This window comes from Acanthochromis polyacanthus, chromosome 13 (genome assembly GCF_021347895.1).
Source record: "Acanthochromis polyacanthus isolate Apoly-LR-REF ecotype Palm Island chromosome 13, KAUST_Apoly_ChrSc, whole genome shotgun sequence".
NCBI lineage: Eukaryota > Metazoa > Chordata > Actinopteri > Pomacentridae > Acanthochromis > Acanthochromis polyacanthus.
The window spans coordinates 17,291,933-17,312,950 of NC_067125.1; the positions used below are offsets into that span (position 1 = coordinate 17,291,933).

General features: G+C 39.5%; 1 protein-coding gene across 9 annotated transcripts in view; it reads left to right on the forward strand.

The window, feature by feature from the left end:
- The first annotated feature begins 464 nt into the window (after positions 1 to 464).
- agfg1a (ArfGAP with FG repeats 1a) overlaps positions 465 to 21,018 on the forward strand; it is a 28,565-nt gene continuing 8,011 nt past the window's right edge. Inside the window, exons 1-8 of one of the 9 annotated variants that reach the window (XM_051957989.1) lie at positions 465 to 866; positions 6,531 to 6,624; positions 9,753 to 9,868; positions 10,920 to 11,085; positions 14,861 to 15,023; positions 17,140 to 17,259; positions 18,748 to 18,819; positions 20,585 to 20,773. In XM_051957989.1, coding sequence (XP_051813949.1) covers positions 700 to 866; positions 6,531 to 6,624; positions 9,753 to 9,868; positions 10,920 to 11,085; positions 14,861 to 15,023; positions 17,140 to 17,259; positions 18,748 to 18,819; positions 20,585 to 20,773 — 1,087 coding nt within the window. In that variant the 5' untranslated portion in view covers positions 465 to 699. The remainder of the gene's footprint in view (positions 867 to 6,530; positions 6,625 to 9,752; positions 9,869 to 10,919; positions 11,086 to 14,860; positions 15,024 to 17,139; positions 17,260 to 18,747; positions 18,820 to 20,584; positions 20,774 to 21,018) is intronic. The other 8 variants (XM_051957990.1, XM_051957991.1, XM_051957992.1 and 5 more) reach the window with 8 other exon arrangements.

Here is a 21,018-nt window from a genome sequence, read left to right on the forward strand (position 1 = left end):
ATCCTCACAGTGGCGCTGTTGTGTTAAAGACACACTTGTAGCAGTCTGCGCTGTCATGAATGCAACCAAAGAGTAAAAGAGACCAGATCATTCAAACCCATTTCTAAGGGTCGGAATCCGTTGTTTTAGACTGGAAATTACTTGAACAAATCGCTCCTCTTACCCTGTTTAGAGCTCATCATCTTTCTCACAATCTGAACTGCAGATAAGGAAACACGTAGAATGGTTAATGCAGGAGTATAAATTACAAATATGCGGCTAAAATTGTGTACAGCGCAGACAACACACGACAAGTGGATAGTAATATAGTCAATCGTGATCACAGTGAAATAATAATGCTAATTTAGATATAATTATGTTAAGAAACGTGATTTCTGTCTCAGGAATATCGGAATATAAGGCACTCATGTTTGGCGCTGACCCAAATAGAAACGATGTGGTCTGCATAACGGGATTTAAAGGAAGGCGGAAGTGCTTGGCAGGACAGCTCTTGCTCCGTCAGCGGACCTGACCCTGCGTCTGTAACTCCTTGTTCTAGGAGACGCGAGGCCGCCCTGACAACAGAGCTCCCTACCCATCCCCTCTCCGTCTTCAGCACGAGTCGGCAACCGTTAAAAAAAGCACAAGCCTTTTGTTTTACTTATAGCTGACCTTGCAGGCTCCCCCGGGTTAATTTTTTCCTGCTTTGTATCCTTCACCATGGCGGCGAGTGCGAAACGAAAACAGGAGGAGAAACACCTGAAGATGCTGAGAGAAATGACGAGTTTGCCTCCCAATAGAAAGTGCTTTGACTGCGACCAGCGCGGCCCAACCTATGCCAACATGACCGTGGGCTCCTTCGTGTGCACCTCCTGCTCTGGCATCCTGTAAGTGTATTAAGTTGCACAGTGACCTTAGCTTAGACATGGCGCACATGATAACGTTTTATCGGCTACACGGGGCGGACTGAGCCAGTTAGCCGACTAGCGCTAGCTAACGTTAGACAGATAACAGGTAACGCTGAAGTCAGTGTGAGTTTAGCTGTTTTGACATTGTCTTGCTGTGAATGTGCTGGGCGGGGTACAAGGAGGTGTCAGTGTTCAGCAAAGCCAGCCAGTGAACCTAGCTACCACCCTATATGCTAGCTGATTTTAGCTTGCACTGTTACCCGGTGAACTTATCTGACACTTGCAAGCTAGGTCTACAGATAAGCCAGTAGCCAGCTGCTACTACCAGTTGCTATTGGGAACCACCACCTTGTAATTGAGGTGGTTGAACTGAGCTAACCAGTTGACTTGGTTATTATAAAACCTCAAAGAAAACGCATGAATGCATATTTAAATTATTGTATTAATGTCATTATACTCAATAGCACCATGCGGTTTGATTTTCCTTGCATGCATGGTGGTAGACATGACATGCAACTGCTAATGTAATATCAGTATTCATGCCATCATCAGCTCTATTTAGTCGAGTCTTCTATTTTTGTGTCAGATGTAAAAGTGTTAACGTTACCCCAGTTAGCCTCTGGTAAAAATATCAGCAAGACTTTCACTTGTCGATCAGCAGACCGAAACCGTTTGAATGAATTCCCTCTTGTCTGCAGTTTACCTCCTACGACAGCTTCAAAACCCAGCCACTGCATAGACAGTTACACTGTAGCTGGCTCGTTTGCCGGACTTAAAGCCTTGCTGTACAGTTGTGTAACCAAGCATCTGTAGCTCGGGATTTGGGATTAGTGAAGCATTCCATTTCTTCTTATTCAGCTACAGATATCCCACCTCAATTCAGCTGTCAACTTTTGCATGGTGAAAAGGTTTTGTTGTGTGGGTATAGGTGATGCCGGTCACAATTGGGAAAGAAGTCCAAAGTGGATTAGATTATTCGCATTTTATTGCATCATTCTCCAATCAGTTGCACAATAAATGATAATTTGTCATACAACTAAGAGACAGTGCGTTGATGTTGTGCTAATCTGCACGTAGTCATTCTCTTCTGAAGAATTTTGAGTATCTCTGAGCGCACTCACGTTTTTTTCCCCCCCAACATTTCTGTAGGCTGCTAAAATGAACGCACAGCAGTTTATTTTAGTACCAAAACTTCTGGTGTACAAATTTTACCTTGGTTTTTGTGTAAATATGAGTTATGCTTGCTTATCTCAAGCCTCTTTAAGTAAAAACATTTTCTAGACTAAATTGAAAGTGCGCTATTAGCATGAAACTCAGTGGACTGTTCATCCATCCATCCTGTTTGCCTATTGCAGTCAGCAGCCTGCACCACTCCTTTTTAATGCTTTATGGAAATCACCTTTCCGTTTTCCATTAATGAATAACGGTTATTGTAAAGATGTTGCAGGAGAAAGGGGGGTATTTGCTCCTGTCTAAGTCCCCACTGATCACGTTTTAGTGTTCTTAGAGAGTGGAGAAGATGACTGCTTGGACACATTTTTGTACTTTCACTAAAACATAGCCCTTGTTTTTCTAGGTTTGTGACCTTAATCTGTGCATTTTATTTAGCTGTCTCCACTTTGAACATGAGAGTTAGTTACTGTAGCACTGAAAGGAATGAGATTAATTGCATGTTTGCTGTTGGGCAACGTTTGCCCTCTATTTCACTTCACCAGTGGGTCTGTGGGGATTCCACCATGAATTTCCCATCTGCTTGCCCTATGGTATTAAAGCCTGCAATGTGAGTTAACAGAGTTCTTTTATAGCTTGAAATCACAATGCACAGTACCACGTCTTTCTTTTCTCCTGTCTTTGACATTTGATTACGGCAAAAGACGTTGGGGGGAATTACAGTCGAGTGTGGGTTTGAAAGGATTGATGTGTGTCTGATATATACAGGAAGCCTGGTGTGATTGTAGGCTCAGGAAGTGGTATGGCCCGACTGCGCTGCTACATCAGCAGCATGTGATGCTGCATGTGTGCAACAGGAAGCAGCAGAGAGGTCACTGTCTGTCTCTCTCATTCCTTTTAATTCTAGAGAGGCAAATATTTTGGCAGGGTAAGAGAGTGCTTAAAAATTCATGCTCAGGCTTGATGAGCTGTTTTAGTTACTGTCTTGACTAACTATTGGAACTGTTCTATGAATACAAGTTCAGTTTTCTTTATTTTGTACAAATAGGACCAAGCAAAATCTCTCAATACAGATACACACTCATGTACATTTCACATTTACCATTAAATACTATTTTACTGGTTCAAATGAAGCTTTTTAACCCTTGAATGGTAAATTTCACAGGTGACATAGAATTGACCTCTCTGAGTTTTCCGTTTGTTTTTTTTTTTCATTTCCAGTTTGGACAGTAATTGTGTTGACTTGCTTGGGGGGAATGGCAGGGGCTCAACTACCTACCTCATAACAACCTTCTCCCACCATAGTTGTGGTTGTTTAATGGGTGGAGTTGGAATTTGCTATGTAAACACATTCCTTATGAAGGTGGAGGCCTTCCCAAGAGTAACGCCACTTACAATGTTTCTTTCTGGAGAATTGCTCCTGGCAGGAAGTAACCCCACTTGGCCTGTGTGTTCCTGAGTAAGCAGGGCGACAACAGTGATGTACCAGAGGTGTGAAAATGTCACAGACACCAAATGTCCTGGACAATAAAAATCATTGACTAGTCATCAGACCTGACTGGCATGACTTGGCATAAATCCTAATAGAAAAGTAAACCTTGAATAAAAATGTCTAAAACTGTTGAAGAGAGTATAAAGATCATTTTTGTTGGGAGCTAAAGCAGCAAAGTGAGGCTCTTTGCATAGCCTCTTGTCTCTTTTGAGACTTACTGTTGCCAGTTTCTTTCACCCTGAAGCTGTTACAGTATGCAAATGAGCACTGAGTTTTCCCTTGCTGAGCTGGTCTGATGCGCAGTAGAGACTTGGTCATAATTATTTTACTGTGCAATATGTGATGCTGTTCTCTGATAGACTATGCCTCTCTGTACACATGCAAGTAGGAAAATAGGTGGATGTTGATTAGGTCATTACTCAGTGTGTTGCAGATTCATTGTTTGATGTAATTTATGAATGCTGCTGCAGTTTAAATGCCCCCCATAAATATTTATACCTGCTGTCAGTGAACATTGTGAAACAGGGTGTGTGTGAGACTGTAGGACTATAATATTGTCAGTGTGCTTTATACCAGATGGATTTAAGAATACACGAATAACCTGACAGTTATATTGGAAAACACAATCGCTTGATATGCCTGATTATAAGAGGATTGGCACTTTTTTGATTGAGAATAAGACATTTCAAAATTAAAAATTTTCAATGAGAAAGAACAGACAAATGTTATGTATTTATTTAGTTTAAATTTATTGCCACAGTCAAATAAAATACAGTATCTAAAATGAACAACCAAGAAAAACAAAAATAGTATAACCAGTGCTAGAACTCCTGAATGGGACAACTGGATAGAGTTGCTGCCGTCACATTCAGACCTTGAGGCTGTGGAAGTTTCTCCCTGCATCTGACCTAGTTTATTCTTCATGAGACTAGGATCTCATCACTTACCTACCCCAGGGCACTGAAAAACACATTAAAGCTCAAATACTCAGTGACTCACACATGCACACCATATTTGTTTTGGTTTGTTTTTTTGCATATTTGGTTCTGAACACAGCCAGAACTACACAATAATCCAACTAGGGCTGGGAAGTCTTTATGATAATATTTTTTCTTCAATAAATTTAATTCATTGTAAGAACCTAAAGTGATGTCATTATGGTTTTGAATGACCAATCATATTGAAAGAAGTCTCCAATTTTTTTGAAGTAGAAATAAAATCCTCAAATTTGAGGAGCTGAAACCAACACACACACACACACACACACACACATAAATATATTCATTCATCCTGCAAATGTTGCTGACATGTTAATATGACATTTCTCTGCCTTAACTGTCTTCAGATACCATCAGTATGACATAAATGGGTACAAGTTGATAAAGTGTTACCCTTAGAAATACCCCTTGTTGTTCGAGTATTGGATGAGGATATACCATCAGTTTCCTAATAGAAACACGTTGGCTCTTGTTTTTTGTATATGTCTGTCAGTCTTATATTCTTTGATATAAATCAGTACAACTCTATTGTGCTTAGATACAGTATGTGTGGATTAAGTTGTGGATACTTTATTCTGTGCGAGAACTAACAGTTTGACCTATTGAGTGAACACTTTGAGGGACAGTCAGCTGATTGGTGGATGTGTAAACAATGGGTGGAGATAAAAACAGGGTCTGTAAGAGGTAACAGTAGTGAATAATTTAGCAATCTTGTCTAGTATTTCACTTCACCTCCACTATGTGTGTATTACATTGTGTTTGTAATTGTAACACTGTGGATCTCATTTCCTAGACAGTTGTCACGACTACCTTGGAAAAAAAAGAGCAAATTAAAGTTCAGCAGTATCATTTATACAGTACATCTCAAATATCCAGCAAAATTCATATGTTGTCATCCAGCATTTAGCTTAAATTTCATTTAAATACTTTGCAAACCTGAAAATCTTTAATTTTTTAAATAGAAGATACAGAAATAAATGTAAAAAAGGACGTTAAACACCCAGACTACTTATACAGATGCAAGGGAAACATAAAAAGCCCTATTTAACGCCTGAAGGCCTTTTATAACATTAACTAAACAGATTTCCGAGGATTTGGTACACCAAAGCATATCTTAATATCTCATTATGAAGTCTGATTCTACTGAGTCTTCGGCACTTCACCTGCTGCAAAAATGTTTAAAATTCCTGTTGGTGATGTTATTATCTTCACATTCCTATTGACATATTAATTACTTTGGTTGGTTAATAGTTAAAGACATTCCTTCTTCCACTGACAAAAACACTGTTTAGCAACAAAAGCTGGGTTGTAAGTTATCTTTCCTTGTACAAATGCCCGTCATTTTCATCTGCTTTACTTTGGTCACACTAAAACATTGTGCTTGCATGCTGTATGCTCGTTGGTCACCTTCACGGACGCAACAACCTTGTTGTCAAGACGGCATTAATTTTCTCTTTTTTGTGGAGCCAGGAAAAATACATAAGCAAGAAGGCCAGGACCCTAATGTAAAAGCCTAGTGAAGGCTTTTTCCACCTATAACAGCTACCAGCCATTTTTAATTTGGGCCGTAGTGGCATGAGCTGTGACCTTCTCAGGAAAATGAGCAACGCTTGTGTGGGCTAATGGGTGTTGCTCCATAATGGAAGTTTCTATATTAAGAAAGATTGCTCTTTCTTTGACTGTACTGACAACCTCTGTTCAGTCAACGTTAGTTAAGAGAGAATTTCACCCACTTCCTTTGTTCCATTCAACTCTCTTTCTTTTTCTGTCAGCGTGTCTCTGTCATTATTTGTCTCTGCCATTTCTCCATGTGTGATGCTGTCTTCCTTTCCTCAGTTACACACACCAGCAGCCAGTCAGCTTGTAGCTAATTAAATGGGCCCCGTCCTGAGAGGTGGGCTCTGGAGTATGTCCAGATGAGTTTTGTTTTTTTGTATAATGTCCTCAAATTAAATTGACCCGTTTCCATTTCTCCACCTACAGACGAGGACTGAATCCACCTCACAGAGTCAAGTCCATCTCCATGACAACCTTCACGCAACAGGAAATCGAGTTCCTTCAGAAACATGGCAATGAGGTAGGAAATGCGACTGTCTGCCCTGTCACATAGCACAGCCACTAATTATGCTGCTGGCCTGTAAGTTTGCAGGCCATTCATTTAGTTTAGCATCTCTTTGAGCTGTCAGTGTGTTAGTCTGCATTTGATGTCCATCTGTTGTACATTTAATTGACAGAATGTCAGAGGATGGCATCAGGAATCCTGACATAGATATTTAGTGAGAATTATGCTTCGTCATTTTTTTTCAAACAACTCATAACACATTAATTTTATTGTCTATTTTAACATATTGACATTTTTAAAGAATACTGTCATATTGCCATATTATAAATATTGTAATTTCAATACTACTAGTCAAAAGTTTGGATTCATTAGTTTTTTTTTTCTTTTCATGACTGTTTACATTGTAGATTGTCACTGACGGCATCAAAACTATGATTAAACACATATGGAATTATGTAATAAACAAAAAAGTGTGAAATAACTCGAAATGTTTTATATTTTATATTCTTCAGAATAGCCACCCTTTGCTTTGGTTGCTGCTTTGCACACTCTTGGCATTCTCTCCATGAACTTCATGAGGTAGTCACCTGAAATGGGTTTTCATTTCACAGGTGTGCTTTGTCAAGGTTAATTTGTGGAATTTCTTGCCTTCTTAATGAGGTTGGGACCATCAGTTGTGTTGTGCAGAAGTCAGGTTGGTACACAGTTGACAGCCCTATTCAACAAATGTTAGAATCCATATTATGGCAAGAATCGATCAGCTCAGTAAAGAGAAATGACAGTCCATTATTTTTTTAAGAAGTGAAGAGTCAGTCCGGAAAACTGCAAAAACTTTGAATGCATCCCCAAGTGCAGACGCAAAAACCATCAAACGCTACGTGGAAATTGGCTCACATGAGGACTGTCCCAGGAAAGGAAGACCAAGAGTCACCTCTGCTGCTGAAGATAAGTTCATCTGAGTCACCAGCCTCAGAAATTTGCAAGTTAAGAGCACCTCAGATTAGAGCCCAGATAAATGCCACACAGAGTTCACATGTCTACATCAGCTGTTCAGAGGAGGCTGACCAATCAGGCCTTTATGGTCAAACAGCTGCTAAGAAACCATAAGGAAAAGCAACAAGCAGAAGAGATTTGGTTGGTCCAAGAAACACAAGGAATGGACCAGTGGAAATCTGCGCTTTGGTCTGAGGAGTCCAAATCTGACATCTTTGGTTCCACCCATTTTGTCTTTGTGCGACACAGAAAAGGTGAACGGATGGTCTCTCCATGCATGGTTCCCACCATGAAGCATGGAGGAGGAGGTGTGATGGTGTGGGGGAGCTTTGCTGGTGACACTGTTGGGATTTATTCCAAACTGAAGGCACACTGAACCAGCATGGCTACCACAGCATCCTGCAGCAACATTCCATCCCATCTGGTTTGCGTTCAGTTAGACCATCATTTATTTTTCAACAGGACAATGACCCCAAACACACCTCCAGGCTGTGTATGACTAAGAAGGAGCGTGATGGATGCTGCATCAGATGATCTGGCCTCCAAAGTCATCTGACCTAAACCCAATCCAGATAGTTTGGGATGAGATTAACCGCAGAGTGAAGGCAAAAGGGCCAACAAGTGCTCAGCATCTCTGGGAACTCCTTCAAGACTGTTGGAAAACCATTTCAGATGACTAACTTATGTAGCACATGGAGAGAATGCCAAGAGTGTGCAAAGCAGTAATCAAAGCCAAGAGTGGCTACTTGCAAGAATCTAAAATATAAAACATATTTTGACTTACTTCACACTTTTGTTGATATACATAATTCCATATGTGTTCATTCATAGTTTTGATGTCTTCAGTGAGAATCTACAATGTAAACAGTAATGAAAATAAAGAAAAGCCATTAAATGAGAAGGTGTGTCCAAACCTTTGACTGGTAGTGTACATATAAGACAGATATTTTTCTTAGTCTGCAGCCCAAACTGGAATGTGATTTTTTTTTTTTTTTTTTGTGACACTTTTTCTTCAGATGGACAAATCAGGACTTCATTGTGATTAGGAGATTGTTCTGTGTCTGATAGTGGTGAAATTACACAACATTTTGCCAGTGTATTTACCGTAAAATCTTTGTGAAAGGATGCTAAATTTTGAAAAGTAAAAACAATCAGCAGGTGGGTATCAAGGGGACATAATGTTTTTCAAGTCAAGACAGAAATCATTAAAATGTATTAATAAACACACTCAAGTGCAAATATGTCAGTTATTTGAATTTTGCAGCTTTCACTTATCCATCGTGTTCTGATAGAGTAGCATGAGATATTTGCGCTGCACAGAGGAACCAAAGTGCAAGAGACATTTCTGGTAAACGGAGTACGAAATAGAGCAGTGCCACCTGGGAAGCACAGTCTATTAAAAGCTGTAACAAAGTGGCAGGGCAGGCAGACAGACATGCAGGAGACTCAAGGTTGGAGTTGATGCATATACTTCAAGGCTACTGTTTAAATACTGCCTTCGAGTTGCCTTTTTTTGTTTTTCCATAGAGAGCACTTGACACAAAAAAACACTGATAAACAACATAGTGCACATATTTTCAGCTGTTGCAATTTCACTTTTCAACAGACAGTAAAGAATATGTGAGCTTGAATGTGGTGTAAGTATGCATGCATGTGCTCAGAGACCAGCCAAAGAAACGGCACAAGATAAGACCCAAGCTGACTGTTGGAGCTCCATTTCTACATCTACAATGCAGGACTTCTATACTGTAAGCACAGACATGAAGCCTGTAAATCTCTCTGTACAAGATTAGGCAAATACTAAGGAATGCTTTCTAAAACCTAAGGCTGCAGAAATGCAAGACCTAGACTGATTTTACACCAAGCAGCTATATTCAGCTTGTCTCGCCAGACATACAACTCACGTTTAATCTTTTGCACCAGACATGGCAACTACTACCTTGTCTGCATAACCTGCCTGCACATGGTTGCATTTTTAAACATTAGTAAATTATCTAAGCAAGGGATTTTCTTTCCATGTTCTTACATTGCTTTTTCACTTTGGCTGAACAATGTAATGATCAATGTTGAAGGTTGTCAAGCCCTCCATAGCCGTGTGTTATACAGAAACTTTTTGCCAAAAATTACCTCTGTTATTGTGTGTGTTGCAGGTATGTAAACAGATCTGGCTTGGTCTTTATGATGACAGAACCTCTTCAGTACCAGACTTTAGAGAACCACAGAAGGTCAAGGAGTTCCTTCAAGAAAAGTATGAGAAGAAGAGGTGGTAAGTCAGTTTTACAAGCTGGCAGAGCAAAGAACTGAACAATCCTCTGCCAGTGTGCACTGTGCAGACATGTAGCTTTTCTTTGTGTTTTTCTTCTCTCTGGCTTGGAATGTCTCACAGGCAGCTCCTAGCAGTTAGCCTCCAGCAAGCCGCCAAATACCCTTTTTAAATGCACAGAATGTAGGTCATTACAGTCAAGCTGCTTTATGTGCGAGATTTAATTGCTCCATAAAGTTATAGGTTTAATTCAATTTCAAATATGTATGAGCTTTAGTCTAGTTGTTAGTCGAGCATTGTGCCTCTTGACTATGATGACAAATGCTAAAAGCTATTTGTGACAAAAAATTGTTGGATTGATAGCTGCAAAGTAGAAATTGTTCACAACAAATGCATATGAACTGATATTGTGAATTTTTGCATTTAGACACTCATTAAAAACACTTACATGCATCTTTTAACTCATAGTTCTTATTCTGAATATTCAGATATTAATTTTGATGATGTACTTTTATTATAAAACATTCATTTTTAGTCTTCTTGTGTTTAGTCCCTGAGGTCTGACCAAAATGAGAGCAAAGAGTGGGACATGTCTCAACATGCCACTTGGCTGCAGACAGACATTCTCATTCACACAGGCTATTCCCTTGTAACACAGAAATACACACACCAGTAATGGTGCCTCACTGTTGTAAATGTTAGTTTCAACGAATCATAGCTTGTCTGTTGTTATCCATGGATCGCATTTCCACTTAAATATGCTTTCCTTGTTATCACATTTTAGTTTGCTTAGCTGAGACAGGTAAAGTGTCCAATGCCCCAATTTTAAAACCCTCCATTGTGTGAGTTTATATCAAATATTCCAGTTGCCATGTTAGCTAGTTGTGTTGTCTGGGATACAGCTGGCTACTGGTTTAATACCAAATTTAATACCTTGGATACTTTAAATATATGGCTTTAAATTGTAATATTGCTTTGTTGGGAAAGTGTTCTTTTTTGACAGCTGCTTGGCATGTATTTTATTGTAATGCATGTAATGTGATCTACCTCCAAGGTACGTGCCTCCTGAGCAGGCCAAGGTAGTGGCATCAGTCCATGCCTCCATCTCTGGCTCCTCAAACAGCAGCACCAGCAGCACCCCAGAGGTTAGACCTCTTAAATCCCTCCTGGGGGAATCGGCCCCCTCTCTACACCTCAACAAGAACACTCCTCCAAATCAGGTGAGACTTTTATAACAGACACACACATGTGATATGCAGTTACACACGTGGACAAAATTGTTGGTACCCCTCAGTTAAAGAAGGAAAAACCCACAATTCTCACTGAAATCACTTGAAACTCACAAAAGTAACAATAAATAAAAATTTATTGAAAATTAAATAATCAAAATCAGCCATCACTTTTGAATTGTTGATTAACATAATTATTTAAAAAAAACAAACTAATGAAATAGGGCTGGACAAAAATGATGGTACCCATAACTTAATATTTTGTTGCACAACCTTTTGAGGCAATCACTGCAATTAAACGATTTCTGTATTTGTCAATGAGCGTTCTGCAGTTGTCAACAGGTATTTTGGCCCACTCCTCATGAGCAAACAGCTCCAGTTGTCTCAGGTTTGATGGGTGTCTTCTCCAAATGGCATGTTTCAGCTCCTTCCACATATGTTCAATGGGATTCAGATCTGGGCTCATAGAAGGCCACTTTAGAATAGTCCAACGCTTTTCTCTCAGCCATTCTTGGGTGTTTTTGGCTGTGTGTTTTGGATGGTTGTTCTGTTGGAAGACCCATGACCTGCGACTGAGACCAAGCTTTCTGACACTAGGCAGCACATTTCTCTCCAGAATGCCTTGATAGTCTTCAGATTTCATCGTACCTTGCACACTTTCAAGACACCCTGTGCCAGATGCAGCAAAGCAGCCCCAAAACATTACTGAGCCTCCTCCATGTTTCACCGTAGGGACAGTGTTCTTTTCTTCGTATGCTTGGTTTTTGAGTCTATGAACATAGAGTTGATGTGCCTTACCAAAAAGCTCCAGTTTGGTCTCATCTGTCCAAAGGACATTCTCCCAGAAGCTTTGTGGCTTGTCAACATGCATTTTTGCAAATTCCAGTCTGGCTTTTTTATGAGTTTTTTTCAGCAGTGGTGTCCTCCTTGGTCGTCTCCCATGAAGTCCACTTTGGCTCAAACAACGACGAATGGTGCGATCTGACACTGATGTACCTTGGCCTTGGAGTTCACCTTTAATTTCTTTGGAGGTTGCTCTGGGCTCTTTGGATACAATTCCAACGATCCGTCTCTTCAATTTGTCATCAATTTTCCTCTTGCGGCCACGTCCAGGGAGGTTGGCTACTGTCCCGTGGGTCTTGAACTTCTGAATAATATGAGCCACTGTTGTCACAGGAACTTCAAGCTGTTTAGAGATGGTCTTATAGCCTTTACCTTTAAGATGTTTGTCTATCATTTTTTTTCGGATGTCCTGGGACAATTCTCTCCTTCGCTTTCTGTTGTCCATGTTCAGTGTGGTACACACCTTTTCACCAAACAGCAGGGTGACTACTTGTCTCCCTTTAGGCAGACTGACTGATTATGAGTTTGGAAACACCTGTGATGTCAATTAAATGACACACCTGAGTTAATCATGTCACTCTGGTCAAATAGTTTTCAATCTTTTATAGAGGTACCATCATTTTTGTCCAGGCCTGTTTCATTAGTTTGTTTTTTTAAATAATTATGTTAATCAACAATTCAAAAGTAATGGCTGTTTTTGATTATTTAATTTTCAATAAATTTTTATTTATTGTTACTTTTGTGAGTTTCAAGTGATTTCAGTGAGAATTGTGGGTTTTTCCTTCTTTAACTGAGGGGTATCAACAATTTTGTCCACGTGTGTACATGCTGAGTTTGTTTGTTTGCTCACCTATTAACAAAAACTCAGTTTCACCATCCAACATAACTGGATGCAATGGCCTATAGCAGATAACCAGCCTATCATTTATAGCACCTACATGAGGCCACTGAAAATGGAAAACATATTTGCCATCAAAGATTAATACATGCCAGCTTTAGCTTTACAATGATGTGGATATTTAGATCTATTATAGATTTGACCATGAGCAGGATTAAGGATCAGCAGTAAATCCTCGTCATTGTTGCAATTGTTGAAATTAAATGTTGCAATGGAGTCATTGCTGAAAGGAGATGCAAGCAGTTAACTTCCTTGTGTTGAATACTTCCTGGGTGGACCATGCTACATGTTATTTAGTAACCAATTTACATATTCCTTAAATCTTTGCTGGTTAAGGCGTCTTTACATAATTTGAAACTGACTTTTAATTTGGAATGGGAATGTCGACTAATTTCCAAATAAAATTTGCGACTAGTCGGTTCGGAAAACTTGCAATTTAACCCTTTAAGGGCCAAAGTCACAATATTGTGACAAGCAACATTGCTGAACATAACAAGCCATAGCTTCAAATATACTGCCTCGTGTGCCTCATGTACTGTACACCAGGAGATGGCGGGCATCTGGAACTTCAGTCTGAGCATCAGTTGTGGGCGTGTTTTCATTCAAAGTTTTGGAGTTTACAGAATTTGAAAACCGAGGAGACGAGACTCGCCGTTGGAGCGTATCAGAGCGCAAGACGGCACATTTTAGAGTGAGAAAACTCACCATACCGAGAGCTCTGCTCAACGCTGACAAAGTACTTTGTCAAGTAAAAGTAATGGCTTACTCATATTCTGACGAGGAATATTCACCCTCTGATGAAGATGTTCAGTTGTCCACTGAGACAGAAAGTGCCGCCGCTGCGTCTGTGCGTAACGGCAGCGGGTCGGTGTGCCATGACAGTCCACAAGCAGCACAGACTGGAGCCGATGCTTTGCTTCGGGGTGGCAGGAGGGGACGTGGTGGGTGTAGCTGGAGTGGTCAAAACACCGCTAATGATGAGGGGGATAGCGGGGGTTGAAAAAAACGCGGAAATAGCAGCAGATGCGGGAGAAAATGCACTGACAATAACGATGGAGGCTGCAGTGGCGTTCACGGCCCCGTCGTAAATGACGATGATGATGGCTGGGTTTGCTTGACAGATGAGGAAGAGTTTCACAAGTGGATCAGACATTTTGATAAGCCTGTTGGGTATCGTTGAGAGAGCGATCAAAGGAACCATAACTGATTTAATGAGCCATTCGCAGTTTCACTGTACCGGCCGTGTGTACTTAGACTTGCATGGCTTAATCTTTGAGACAAGCATATGCTACTGGCAGGATCAACCAGGTAGCCCAGACGGGACGAGCATAGAGCTGTATGGCGGCACCCGGGGCCACGAAGCGTAGCTGTGCCGGGGGAGGTGAACGGACAGGCGGTGTAGGTTTGGGAAGAATGAACGTGTCATCCGGAGGTTGACCGCCCCTGCTACGTGTGCGTGTGAGGGGAGGGGAGGGGAGGAGGAGCAATTCTCTCCCTGGCTGCTCAGCCTGTTTACAAAGAAGCCGATGCAGAGGCGCGAAGAACAAGGTGCATGATGCTTAATGCAGCGTTTAACCGACTAGTAAAATATTAAACGTTTAATAAATGAGTAGGCGGTTAAACGATTAAATGACTAGTCGCGCACATCCCTGCTTTTAATTACTAAGAACTTAGGAAAGACCTACAGATAGCAGTACAATCTTGGGATTAATCAAACGATGTAAATTTTTCCAAAGCAGTAGAATGAAGTCTCTTTAAAATTCCCAAGTTTTTGTCTGGTGTTTTTGTAGTTAATACCATAAGAATGAGGTTGATCTTTCTATTATTAATGTTTCAATATGAAAAAAACATTTGCTGTTAATGTAAAGTGCCAGTCATTCTTTTAAAACGGCCTCTTTCCTTCTCCCCTTTAGTCATTGCATGCACATTGTTCAAGGACTCCTCATCCTACACAAACATTTCCATATACAGACCAGCACATATTGTACAGGTGGTTTTCTCAAGCCCATTTCTTGTCTCCTCCAGTCTCCTGTGGTGAGCCGTGGCCAGACCCATCAGCAGCAATTCCATGACAAGAAGTTTGACCTCCTCAGTGACTTGGGTGGAGACATCTTCGCTGCTCCACCCAACATGAATGCAGGCGCCAGCTCCAGCTTTGCTAACTTTGCACATTTCAACAGCCACACAAGTAAGGAACAGACAAATAACTAATTGATTGTCTAGCAAAAAAACAGAAAAAATAGCGGCTTTATGTCCAAGGTAAAAGTATATTGAAACATCAGTGCGATATTTTAAGTTTTACAGTGAATGAAATTTCACTGCTCAGAGACAGTAGAATACAGGTAGTGATGACTGAACTTGATGAAAACACAGGAAGTGGTCTACTGAGACATGAAACGGTGCAGAATTATAGTAGCACTCTAAACAAGATGGAGCAAAAGTGGAAGATGCCTTAGTCAAATTCTTTCACAGGCGGAAGCTGTCAGCATCGACTCAAGCCACAGACACCTGAATGTGTGTGTTCATTCACCAGTTTCAATCTCATCTCCAGTTAAAGGTGCTTACACTTCAAATGATGTTGAGTAATGTTCCAACTATTTAAAAAGCTTTAACAATAATTCATTGTTTTTTCAACCTGCTGTGTTTCCCTTTAATGGCGTATATAAGTCCCCTGCAGCTTTCAGCAAAATGGAATTTCTTCATAAATCATTTTTAATGTTTGTTTCCTCATCTCCTTCTTGTTCTTGTAATCAGAAATTAACAGCCTGACTAGCTATGTTAGCATGACCTATAGAGCCACATAAACCAAATTATTGGGAAATAACTAAAAAAAAAAATAGAAATATCCCTTCCGTCATTAAGAGATGGATGAATGCTTATTCATTTGCTTTTTCATTAACACCTCTTAAATAATGTCTCAAAATATTCTGAGTTATAGAATTTGTTGAATGTAAGCAGCCATGTACCCACATGGCTGTCAAACATCTCATACATGATCGAATGGCATCAGTCACATACAGACAAATCTCCATGGTTACTAATGTCTGTAACATAGGGCTATTAGTGTTTTGCTTCTCGTTGAGGATAATGTCCTCTCATTTCACCCCAAAGAGCTGTCAAGACTCACCCTTAAAGAGCAGCTTGACCCATCACAACAAATTAATATGTAAGAAAATGACACAGAAGCCTGGATTTTTGAAAAGAAAAAAAAATCTCTCTCTCTCTCTCTCTCTCTCTCTCTCTCTCTCTCTCTCTCTCTCTCTATATATATATATATATATATATATATATATATATATATATATATATATATACACACATTACAATATTAACACCCTAAAATTTCAGAAAAACAATGATATACGACAAAACATGGACCAGATTTTATTTATTTTCCATAATTGAAAAACAAATAAATATTTTGTCATCACAAGGCAGCTGATGTTGATATTCAGCACAAAATTAATGTAAAATCTTTACATGTTTATCTCTCTCCGCCTTCACCAGACACTGCTGCTTTACTGCAGATCTTATTTGCCTAAATCTAAATCCTAAATCTGTTTCTGCAGGAATTCAGTTGATCATTTATAAGTGGTGCTGAGGGTCTGCATGCTTGTGAACATTTGATATTAAGCAGTTTGGGAGCTATGGTAAACACAGCATTTACCAGTGTAAATGCGTTTGTACACAGAGATGTCTTACCACATTGATAAGTTAACTAAGATAAAGCCAAAAATAATTAGTCATTGTCATGTTTTTAAGAGCAATCCTGAAAATTCCTACTTTTTCCATCTGCATTTCTGCCTTTCAATTTCATAAAGTTTGGAAAATCATTCATTAACTTTTCAAATGTAATTTCCCAAGAAATGAAGTATAAATGTTCAGAAAAAGTCCCACATGCATGTTGCTCTTCATTGCAGTGACTAAAGCAGTATTCACACATCTCCAAATATCAACCATGAGCACAGATTTTGCACCTCTGTGATGTGTGCAGTTCAAACATCCATCTTTATATGATGTGTGCTCAACAAGGAGTCCAGACAGTAACTCTTGGAAAGGGTGGATGTCATAATAATATCTTGCTCGCCTTCAAAGCTGCCATGCCTTTTTATACGTTACTCCACTTTATGATTATCCCTCATATTTAACACACATTCCATTGTAATTGTTTTGCGGTCACTCATGTCTTTGAATGTCATACGTGTAAATCCCTTCATCCATTGTTTTCCCCTCACTGTGTTTTTTTTTTTTTTTTTTTTTTTGTTCATCTGTTTGTCTGAACCTCGCCTCTACACCACCTCCAGCGGCACAGAATGCCAATGCGGATGCAGACTTTGCTAATTTTGATGCATTCGGGAGCACTTCTGGGTCGACAGGTGGTTTCCCCTCTGCACCCCAAGCCCCATTTCAACCCTCAAATACAGGTAGAGCAATCCTTTTCACTGGACAAAGAACACAACCATATCACTAACATAAGAAAATTACCTTGTATTATTATGTAAATGTACGCACACACACATTGAGAATGTACAAATAGGGCAACACAAACCATTTATTCACATTCAGCCTAATGTAAGTCATGTTTCCTGTCATGTCACCCTTGGTTTGTTTTGACTGTTGTAACACAAATCCTTTGCTTCCCCAGCCTTTCCATATGTGCAGTGTTCATTTATCTGACCAAATTTGAAACTGCTCTGTGCACCAGATAGTTGCATGTTTTTTAGGTTGTACCAGTAGAATTTTACAACCACAAAATTCAACCGAATTTGGCATTCGGTTCATAGAATTTTAAAGCAAAAACGATTGCATGTATTGTTTTGCTTTCTAAAACAGTTCAGTTAATTGTCCTTGACTGCAGTGGAACCCATGATGTTACGTTTACATGGGATGTGCCTTAAGGAAGATAAAAGCAAACAAACAGGGAACACAAACCTAAAGTACTCATTGTAGACTCACTAGAAGCATTCAGTCCAAGTGTAACATGTACTATATCTATTTGACCTACTTTTAAAGCTTCATTTGACCATGACAGTCAGCTAAGGTCATACTGTTTACTTGTTTTTACAATCAACAACAAAATTACTTTTAAAACCACAGTGTTTGTTGTACATCAGAGCAGTGTACTCTTAGTACACCTGAGATTTTAAATTATTTTGATTTATGACTTAATATATGCTTTGGTACTTTTTTTGGGAGAAAATGAATATATAGTATAGAAGAACAACTACTTTGTCATTAGACACTTCATTATTAGATACAGTACACATAAAAACACGGTTTATTGCTACAGTGGTACTCTGACTCTGTAAACACACTGTATATGCCCATATAATTTTTTAAAGGAATAATTTAGGAGTATGTCAGGAATTTCACATTAAAGTAAATGCATATAGGCAGTGAATTTTGCAAAATCGAATTATTGCTTTTACTTCTAAAGTGGGCGTTTTAATCAGATATGTGGTCTCAAAATATGTAATGGAAGCATATTGGCACATTTTCTTTACCTGAGCTTCATACTTTTATAAAGAAACAGAGTCATACAGAAATTCCTCCTAGTTATATGACAATGTTGTGTACCATAGCGCCCTCTGCTGGAGGTGTATATTGGCTACATTCATGTAAAGCTGCGCAGTGGTCTCGAGTATGTCTATTGCTTAATGGATAAACCTCCCTTGTCTCTCCTGTGGCTTTGTAAGATAATCCCTTTCTCACAGACACTCGCTGACTGTGCTATCTGGCCTCAGCTGTCCAATCTGTCTTGTGTGTTTTTCATCTTTTGCTTCAGCAGCAGTTAATTTGCTTTGATTTAACACTTTCCTGTGGTTCAGTTTACATCTTTTCTTTTGTTTCTCCGCCATCTTACTTTGCTCATTGCCCCATTTCTCCCTCCCTCTTTGATTTTTGGCTGCCAGCGTTCACTGTGCTCTCATCCAGCCGCAGTGTGGGTGAGTTTGCCACTGCTCTGCCTCTCCAGGGTGCACACAGTAAGTCTCTCTCTGGGCTTGCCCTCATAACACATTTCACCCTTTCCACCATCTCTAATGTGCAGTCATTCTGATCCTCCTCTGTCTGAGTGTAATGTGTGTCTCAGTATGTAGCTCTTGTTTGTCTATTTAACACAGAATCACATTTGGCATTCTCACAGGTTGAAAGAGGAATAATAAGCTTTGATTCTTGCAGTGATCATTGAGTGCTGCAGCGGAGAACAGACCAAATGGAAGGACTTAAAAATGTAGCCATGCAAAATAAAAAGAGAATAAAAGAGAACAGAAGCATATCTTCCCCTTTAGCAATAATTAGGAAACACACTAGTGCTGTGCCATCAGCATCTTTTCCATCAGATATTTATTTTGTACCCTAATGAAATTTTCAGAATGTGTTGAGTTTTTCATTAAGCAAATCAAATCTAGGTCATATCAGAAACTAAAAAAGAATAAGGTTACAGTGATTCTTACCAGAATAGTTGTTTCTTCAACAGGAACAGGCTTAGGTGTTAATAAATAGTAGGCCTGATGTTCTTCCAATTTCATGTCAACAACATCAATTCCTCAAAACACTTTAAACTACTGTTCAGATGAGGTTTGTATCTGATAATGGTTTGTCCTTTTTAAAGAGGCAGGATGCCCCCGTATGTACTTAGTTAATCTCCCAGTATTGTTTGGGCATTCAACTTTTTAATGCTGTTTTAAACCAAAAGTCTAAACCTTCTCTGAATAGTGTTTCAGCAGATGCATGCAAGTGTGTACCTCTTCCTATGATCTAAACAGATCTTCTTTTCCTTTTCTCGGACTTAAAAGTAGTTACATAAACAATATTTCGTAGAATGCAATGAACCACTGATTTAGATTTAGGTGGTGTGGCGGCCAGTGCTAAAAATTGCCTTTTCTCCTTTTCAGCATTACAAAGACTGTGCTGTGTCCCAGTTATCAGATTGCTTTACTTCAGTATCCAACATTTTTTTATTGTGCTGTGTTTCCTTTTATTGCATTCCCTGTAAATCTGAGTTCTTAATATGCTGTTCTATGGGGATTGATAACATACATACACTAAGTCTTCTTCAAGATTTTAAACAGCCTGAGTTGTCAAGCCCTAACATGTAGTGTGAAGCATATTGCATATATTTGCATATATATTTGTCTAAAGTTCTAAATTATATGCAGTTCTTGAATAGGTTTTGTTTCTTGCAGAAAAATACCTGCACATGTGTTTTATTTACTTTTCCTTACTCTAAAGGGCAGACATGAATGTGTAATAGTTATTTTGTTTCCCCAGTTAAACTGGTTAAATGTGACGGTCTACTCATTCCAGAGCTCACTATCACCCACGGGGTAGCTGGAACATCTTTTTCATTAACTATCAAAATATTTTTCTTGTCACAATTAGTACGTCTTAGTAGGTTTTGTTTTTAACTCTGTTAATCCACAGCATGGTGCTGAAGTCAGTGTACCTGAGGCACACAAGAAAAGTGCCGTCTTGCATGTCTTGTGCCTGTAACGCATATAAGTGTTGATTTTATATGCCCTTTAGGTTGATAGACTAATGGAAAGCCAACATAGTGCAGTTTTACAAAGGACAAACGCTACAATCTATCCTTGAGATAGTAAAGGTATCCCATCCCCAGCCTGCCTCCACCCCAACTTAACCCTCTGTGCAGCTTCTTCTCTCCCTTCCTCCCTGTTTTTGTTTTTACTCGAAACCAACAATCAAGGTCCCCCTTTTTTGACTTTTTAATCTCTCTCTTTCATACAGGTAGCGCCTCAGGGGGACTAGCAAATGCCAATTTTGCAAATTTTGACAACTTCCCCAAATCGTGTAGTGCTGACTTTGGATCCACAGGAGCTGGCAGAGACGCTGTACAGAGTACTAGCGTTCCTGCTGATAAATACGCAGCCCTGGCTGACCTGGATAACGTGTTTAGCTCTGCCAAAACAGAGCAAGGTAAACTTCTCCTGCCTAGCCTGTTTCATAGATCTCAATTGTAGGGATAGAGGTTAAAAAAGACACAACTAAAAACACGATGTGTCAGGCGCATAGTTATTCCCTCAGGAGTTTTCCTCCCATTGCAGAACATGCATAGTCTCTCTAAAAGAAGGGCTGATTTACATTTTCTAGTCAATGTCTAATTTTATATTTCTTGGGTTTTAGCTTTTTCAAAGTCAATAGTTCGTCTCAGTGCTGCTGAA